The 8,734-nt window shown below is 37.3% G+C and overlaps 1 protein-coding gene across 1 annotated transcript; it reads right to left on the bottom strand.

Annotated features, from left to right (window-relative positions):
• Nucleotides 1–2,170: 2,170 nt before the first annotated feature.
• On the bottom strand, nt 2,171–7,267 carry LOC128555123 (BTB/POZ domain-containing protein 3-like). Its single transcript, XM_053536594.1, has 3 exons — nt 7,162–7,267; nt 6,538–6,839; nt 2,171–3,736 (listed from the first exon to the last, which is right to left on the bottom strand). The coding sequence occupies exons 2-3, from the start codon at nt 6,825–6,827 to the stop codon at nt 2,533–2,535; spliced, it is 1,494 nt and encodes a 497-aa protein (XP_053392569.1). The 5' UTR covers nt 6,828–6,839; nt 7,162–7,267; the 3' UTR covers nt 2,171–2,532.
• Between the last annotated feature and the right edge of the window lie 1,467 nt (nt 7,268–8,734).

Genomic DNA, 8,734 nt, shown 5'->3' with positions numbered 1-8,734 from the left:
ATAGTCTTGCAAACCAGAATTACTAGGGAGCACGTACGGTGCATGCTGTTGAGTCCCCAGTAGCCCCTAGGGAGCTCAGGTTCCATGGTTCAAGATAGAAACCATTGGTTGGTAAATTGGCTGGAGCCACAGCACTCACTTGATGTTCATAAGGGGTTGTATCTCTTGAATTCGAATATAACAGACCAGAACCTCCCCAATAGCACATGATCTGAGCCGCAATCGACTCATTTACCCTAGGTAAGATCTGTGTCCTTGTGGCAGGCACTTGGAACGGTGCCCTAGCATGCATATTTGCATAAACTGGGGTGCTGATCATGGGAGTAGCCACGGCATTTGGTGGCATTAAAGCAGCCATAGTGGATGGTGTCGAGGCCACTAAAGATACATTAGCGGGCATTTGCGCAAAGGACGCAGTCATATGGTAAGATGGCAGTGCAGCAACTGTAGTATTTGGGATTGAGGCCAGACCGGACCCAGCTATACTGGTTGGAATGGAGTGAACCCCAACGATACCCATTGCGGGTGCCAGGGGTTGACACTGGGTTGTGCTACGCGAGAGGGAGCTTGTATATTTGTACTAAGTGTACAGTAGGGTGTGTGTGCAACAACATTGTCACTAGCTCCATGTGGAAAGGATCGAACCACCGTTTGTTCCACCGGTGAGATGTGGTACAGTAGCCATAGCCGGTACATTTGTACTAATTCATAAGGTAGGATGGTCGGACCAGAGCGTTTTGATCAGGTGGACGGATATTATTCCAAATGCCACTTGTGGGTTTTGGTGCAGAGGCTGTTGCGGGTACATTTGTGTCAATAGGAGGGGGATGATCGCCTGTGCTTCCCATATGATAGGGTGGTCTAGCAATAGCATTCTGGCCCCCGTCAGGTGGACGGGATTGATCCCAAGTGCCACCTGTAAGATGTAGTGCGGGCACAGTTCCTGGCACATTTGAGCCAGTTGTAGGGTCCTGCAGCCCTGCTCCTCCCCTATAATTGGAAGGTTGTACCAAAGTGGACTGTTTTATGTCGGGCGGACACAGCCTATTCCATATTTCAGCCTGAGATTGTTGTACCTTACCCAAAACTGGTACAGTTCTACCATGATGAGGGTCAATCACCCCACTCCAACTCATAGGATATAGCGGCATATACTTGGATTCTGGTACAATTGTATCCTGTTGCGGGGCAGGTTCCCCGGAACCATCCAAAAAGTAATTTGACACAAAAGCTGATGAGGGCGTATTCTGGTTTTATTTCGTTACTTAGATAAAAAATATTATAATAACTGAATAAAAAGCTTTTCATTTCTCTTATTAAGTTTTAAATGATTATTTCATTTTTTATGAAGAAAAGGTGAGAGTTTTCTAATAGGGGTGAGAATTGCTTTGCTGGAAGAATTATAATTTAATTGGTCAGTACATTACTCAACATGACTGAGCAATCAAAATTAGTATATTTTCAATTAAAATAAGTTCGTGTAAATTCTGAAAAAAAGAAGCAAACACAAAATGCATTTTAATCAATAAAATGCAAAACACTGCACTGGAAAAAACCAATTTATCTGTACATATCAATAAAATTTATAACAATAATTAGACTACATGTCAAGTCTACAGGGGTTTTATGGACCCTTATCAGACTGGACGAGATATGATCTTGTTTATTGGAGATTAAGATGTCTGGTACTGGGGGGGGGGGGGGGCACTTATATAGGAGATTTTCTTTGCCTTTAAGTCGAAACTTAACTTTTTATCATAGTATACACGTAGATCCTTTTGAATAAGGCCTTTCGTAGTCCCTGAGGGTCACATAAGTTCGAACTTAGAATCTTTACCATATTTTAAGGTTTTCGACTCATTTTAAGCTCTGTCTCTTTAGCAAGAAAATATAGACATACTTTACACCAATGTGTAGATATGTTATAGGTCCTAGCTATCTAAATCGGGTACTTGAGTAGCTTTAGATTTTGAGGGGAGGCCATAGAAAGTAGCCGAGTGGTATTTAAGTCACACAAAAGATAGTCCTATAGCTTCTGTTGAAATCAGACTTTGAAACTGACTGACCTCTGCTGACCTTATGAGACAATTACATTAACCTACTGCAACAGTATAGACATTTACTTATCTTAAACAAAATAACAACAACAAAAGCAACAACTACAACAGCAACAAACAAACAAACAAACAAACAAAAAACAAGCCCAGAAAATAGAGAATATTCTGGTTGTCAGGGAAATCCATATTTTCTGTTGCTTGGCGGATAATACTTTTCAACGAGCGAAGACCTTACCATCCAAAAAAAAACAAAACAAAAAAAAACCAATAAAAAAACATTCCATTTTTGAATCTTAATATAATGATAAACATGAAGTGTAATATCTCTGATCGGTAAAACTTGTGATAAGGTAGTTTTGGGAAATGAATATTTATAAAAAGTATTTAAATCCACTTAATTGTTTTTTCTATAACATTAACCCTCTCTCAAAGCATGGTAAGTACTCATGCTTCTGTTTACGATTTGTGAGCAGTCCTAGCGATTTGCCAAGTTTCGAAATTGTATGCTTTCCAATAATGAATGTCTGTATGCATATACATTTGATACTTTCACAGGGTCTTTTTTGCAGTTGATTACGTTCTTGCTTTCACTATACCGTATTTGCAAATGTCTGTTACAGCCAGTATACCGTTTGCAACAGCTGTACTCGAGTTGAATCTCAACAGTGTACACATTTGACTTTTCCAGTTTCAAAGGCTGTTTCAGATATATGATTTCATTTGTTTGGGTATCTAGCTCGAAGTTGTGTGTGAAGTTCCTTCTGCTGATTGACAGGCGGCCATGAATAACGGGACAAAAACTCCGAGAAATATCTATTTCTGGTACGGATTTGTAATGGACAACTCGCCTTTTCAATGATTTATATAGACCTATTACTTTGCCTCTATAACTTTCAAAAAAACTTCCAATATCAGCTGATGACTCAACGTTGTCCTCGCTATTTGTCTGTACGCAATGATCGTACTTATAACATGGCTCAATATCAAACAGGCCAAAACTTATCAATTCTACATCTTTTGCGACATGTATCTGGATCGAAGTACTGGGACAGTGGCTTTGTATTTTCTCTGCATCACCAATATCAATAATCAATGTGTCATTTACTGGGAGACGGGATACGCACGAATTACTTAAAACTGATGTTTCCGGAATATCGTTTATAAAATCAACGATATTGATATATTCTTCTGCAGTCAAATATGCCTTTTTCCGTGTACATTTAACCAACGCCTTACAAGACATGGCAGGAAGCCTTAACTGATAGAACAAATCTCCTAGTATTTTACGAATGTTGTCGCCAACGTGTTCTAATCCAAGTTGTGTAAGCTTTCTTGTGGACCATTCTTCTACCTTATAAAATATTTCTTCTTCATCCGCATAGAAAGTGTCTCCTTTTAAAATGTAAAGCAAAATCTCCTCTTTTAAGTCCATGAATCCGTTCGACTTTAGAATAAGTCGAGCATTTTTGTCGATTACAGTGCAGCATGCCTCTTTGAGGATAGTTATGTCATAGGATAGGGCGAGTGTAAGAATTTCGCATGCATTTTCTGGTCTGATATTCGTAGCTATGAAGTTGGCACAGACTTCAACGAGACTCGGAACCTGATATAGATGTGCCATTTGTAGAAGTTCAGAAGCCGTATCTTTCTTCAGTGCCACTGTATCACTGTACATGTACCTGTAAAACAGTGGGGAATGTTTTATTGATTACTGATTCTGACTGCATTCAATTGAATTTCTTACGACTTAGAGCGTAACAGAAATTAAAAATGATATAGAGGATATTACATGAGTCGCAAATGTGATATTCTTTTTATCATATGTTAAGTATTCCTGTCGAAACATCAGAAATTCTACTTTCTTTGATTATTAAAAGCAAGTTAATTTGAACGACGTCGACGTCAAGGCTTTATTACACTGTAAGGATAACGCATGTTTTTCGTATTATAACGTCTGCTGAATCCCGAGGGATTAATTGGTACTCAAGCCCTTAGGGCGAGGGTACCAAAGTATCCCGAGGGATTCTGAAGATGTTATAGCACGAAATGAATATGCGCTAACGCTGTTCTAGCATAAAACGCCAAAATAAAAAAAACCCAAAAAAACAACTAATAGATGAATACGTTCTACCTCAACGTCATTACGTTTTGCCATGGAACGCGCATGTATATAAAAAGGTGTTATAACAGCACGTGAGCGCGAGAATCTCTGTGTTAACACACGTTTTCTCTTTTGTTAAAACACCGCCGAAAAGAGACAAGAACGGCATTTTTATGCTAGAATAGTGCATTATCAATTTTATGTAATGGTTTTATTTCACTCCAGCGACGCCAAACATGTGATAAAGAATTTTAGGATAAAAAAACACAAGTACCTGAGGCGGGATTCGAACGCGGGTCGCACGGGTAGAAGGCCAATGCTCTAACCACTGAGCCAAAGAGTCGACTTCCTGATGCAGTTGTCAGGGATTGATTTCAAACTTACAAGCTATGCGTAAGCGACCGTAACAACATAGAAATATATATGTTCAAGGGGCAAAACCTCCACATTAAGGTCATCATTTTTCGAAATTTAGAAAGTCCTTAAATTATGGGAGGCCAAAACTGAGTTCAAAGTAATTTAAGTGTTTATTTTTAGAATAAAAAGTTTGACACTGTTACATTTTGTTCACCACGGCAAAACTGTAAAAAAGTTGCGTAAGTAAGACCAATTGAGCAGCAGGTATTGCTTGATCTATAATTTGAGAAGAGGCCGAACAGTAAAAAACGTACCAAACGATATATCATCCCAACTTTTATCCTCATTTTTTCCTCATTATTTGTGGATTTTAGGATAATTCTTCAAACTAGGTAAGGATTTGTAGTCTGAAATGCGTGGTAGCTCTGTGAAGTTTGACAATTTTACGTAAAATGAAGAGGTAGTAAGGTAGTTATCTAACCCTCGTAAATCAGCTAAAGGAATTTGATCCTAATCCCTCGTGATCGGATTCCATGAACTGCTTAAAGTAACCAAATTTTATAGAAGCAGTGTTGACGAAAATGGACAGAATAGCCCGGTACGGTATGAATCGAACCCACATAATAAAAATATTATACTTTTGTCCATATTTTTCTTTTTGTATCGAAGAGACTAATAGGGGGCTATGCGGTTATTCGTGCTGGTTCAAACTGGTTGTTTTAGAGTGAAATTAGACTTTATCTGTCGGAGTGCATCACTTTACAGAAAATACATTTTAATTAATCAGACATACCCTTTAAAATATACGTAAATAGTTCTCTACAAGCGCAAGCGTGGATTCTTACAGCATAGAAAAATAAAATAGAAATACCACCGGTTATATGTATCCTTTCCGCAGCCTTAACGTACTAAAACGTATTAGCGTCTGATGGCCCTTTCACGCTTCCGTAGAAACATATCGCACGAAACTTATTTTGAAAATATTTCTGAAATGTCTAGGTCTGCAGCCCTCAAATACGGTTATATATTACATCTGAGGCATATACTGGCACTCTCAGACAACATCAAAAATGACATTTTGAGCGATTTGATGAAGTTCCAAAATTGTCAATGTACCCTTGGTCCGTTACGGACCCCTGTGGGATTTGTTTATCCAGAGCTCAAATATTTTTTTCATAGATTAAAAGCTGACATGCTGTTGGCCTACTAAAGCCCAGGTAATTTCAATTCGTAATAAAGTGCTGAAAATTGGCTCCCCAATAGCTAAAAAAAAAAAAAGTCCACGCGCATACATTTAGACGGGGTGACCCCTGCGCGTGACCCCTGACTATCTACGAATCAAAATGCGGCTTTCGTTTTCAAGTTTAGCATTTCTACTTTCATTTTATTTACTTCCGGAAATAGCTGAAGGTCGAGTGACGTCATTTTCTGTGTTGTCAAAAACATACATATGCCTGGCGAGATTGCATAAATATGTGCTGGCCGTCCTAAGGATATAAATAAAATGTGTAAGAAAATACTTTGGAAGAATAGAACGCTACCATAAAAGATAATAGCAGACTCGGTTTGATTGAGTCTGTTCATAAAAGGTAATGACCAGTGCAACAACTCTCACACCATTTGCGTCAGCTCATTTGGAACTCTATTACATATATTAAGGTATTGAATGGACTCCATGACCTCAAAGGACAGAAAATATCAGAACACTGATTTCAAGAATGACATTTTTACAGCCGCCACACAGCACTTAAGGATTTTTGTTGTGTTAGTTAAATCTGTGAGAAAATCGTTTAATCGTAGAATGCAACCTAGCAAAATAATAGCAGGTTTGGTCAATGTGAATGCAGATAAACACGATTTTTTTTTAACATTTGCACATCTTTAATGTCTATAGAGTTGCTGAAGCGCCACTTTTATGTCTTCAATCTTCTTATACAATTTATTAGAACATTTCTGTTCCATAAAATGTGGTGGAGTGACAATTCATACTACTTTGAATCAAATCAGTTAATACGAATTTACCTTAAAAGTAGCTCAAATATTTCCTTTTTAGCATCTTTGATAGAGACTTCCTCTCTACATTCAGCGAAAGCTCCGAAAAACATTGCCTGGAACACAGGACTTCTGGCCGCCAGGATCGTCTTGTGAGCATGGATTCTTTCGTCGTCATCATGATCTTTACAGCGAAACTTTACATCTGTCCACAGCTTCTTGTCATATAGTTCTGTCATACAACAACTTAAGTCTTTTCCTAGCTGCCAGCCCGGGAGTAATGTGTGTTGAGATTGGTTTACATTTGTACTGGCGTCCATTCTTATTAGTTACTGTCAATAAGAACTAAACTGTTTACGTGCACTACTTGCAGACACGGTTTGACTGAAACTGTTCATGTCCTCTTACATGTATGGACATATTCAACTAAATAAACTTAAATCTGAGTACAATCCTAGTACGAGTTATTCATTTATAAATAGTTTGATGAAATGCATGTAGACAAGACAATAGATGACAATAATGCCAAATATATAATTAGGTACATATTACAGAATTAAGATACAAAAGGCTTACATTCTTAACTAAAAAAACACACGACAAAAATGCATATAACGGAGAATAAAATTAGGTATAAAGATGTAAATCACATACCTCCTTTTTCAAGGTTTCTATAATGATCGATAATCACTTGATAATGTCCTAAATGCAGTAAATGTATTCATTGGATTACGTTCAAGTTTGTCTTTAAGGAGGTGGGTTACCTTAATATTTGTATGTGCGCATGTCCAACCGGAAGATAACGTGACGATTTACGACGACGTTTACGACAAACTTAATGTGTTTGTATATCCATTCTGCTGAAAAACAAATCATGAACCTTTCTCCGATATGATGCTTTATGGTTTAATAATGCAGAAATAATGAATAAATTGCCGCAGAAGTGTTTCAAAACAATGTTGCCTTAATATGACGTCACTGACGTCATGACGTTACGTGTCTTTTACCGCGCAAAATTAATAGCTTTTATTTTGAAAGTACGTAATTATGTGCATTTTCTTTATTTGAATTATTTTCAAACAGCCATTATTTGCTGAAATATTTTTATGAGTCTTTTGCTCTGAATAACAATCAATATTTTGCTTCTTTTATTTAGTTATATTGAAATGTTATACTGAATGTAAGAAAATGGATGGTGGTAACTGATGTATATTGGGAATAAAGCTGGGTGAAAGGTTATTCCCCAGATAGCAGACATGCGTTGGCCCAACGTTGGGCCAACTGCAGACTCTTCGTTGGCCCAACGAAGATTTCCAACGTTGGCCCAACGCCATTTTGCTAATTGGCGCAACGTTGGCCCAACGGTTGGTACACCGTTGGCCCAACGACTGGTATCCTACACTTATCGTTGGCCCTCCATTGGGCCAACTACTGGTATTCTGCACTTATCGTTGGCCCTCCATTGGGCCAACAACATTTTTTCGTCTATCATGGTTGGTCCTACGTTGGGCCAACTCTGTTTCTTTGTTTACCGAAAGAAGGATGCCAACGCTATCCCAACGATTACAAATTTGAAAAAATAGACTAAAACTAAAATTATTTATTACACATTTTATTTTCAAAATAATTGTGATTTTGTTTAACATTTAACAAGAAGAAAGCTAACATTTGTTTGCAAGTTTCCTGAAGAAATATAACAGAATATTTCATCACTACAACATGTCAAATATTTATTTCAGCCATTTATAAATCTATTTTTCTTTTTTCAGTCACTGATTAAATCCTATTAAAATGAATTACTGTCTGTATTTTAACTCATTATATATCCAAGTTCTGTCTGATTGTTTTCTTTTCTCACTGAAGTTGCAGCATTCTATCTTTTTTTCCCTGTGCCCCACAGTGCTAGGCGCTTAATTATTACTCTCTTGAACAGCATCCTGTAAAAAACGAAAATCATAATGTTGATTAAACCATCTACGTCATATTGATAACAATAACTGTACAGATGCATATAGACCTCTGGACATAAACTGTATGAAATTTATTTTTGTCTGTATTTAACTGAGAAAAATATGTTAAAATTAACGAGAATATGAGTTATTTTATTTACAGAATTAAATACTCACCACTAGTGCCTTCCGCCAGTTTTAGATAAAAGTATACAACATATGTTCAAGTCACATAGATACTACATGCATACAGGCTATAAAAAGAAATTCTCTATAAG

This window comes from Mercenaria mercenaria, chromosome 1 (assembly GCF_021730395.1).
Source record: "Mercenaria mercenaria strain notata chromosome 1, MADL_Memer_1, whole genome shotgun sequence".
NCBI classification, from domain to species: Eukaryota; Metazoa; Mollusca; class Bivalvia; order Venerida; family Veneridae; genus Mercenaria; species Mercenaria mercenaria.
Note: the sequence above shows the minus strand (reverse complement) of the source record. Positions and strands in the feature narration are given on the sequence as shown.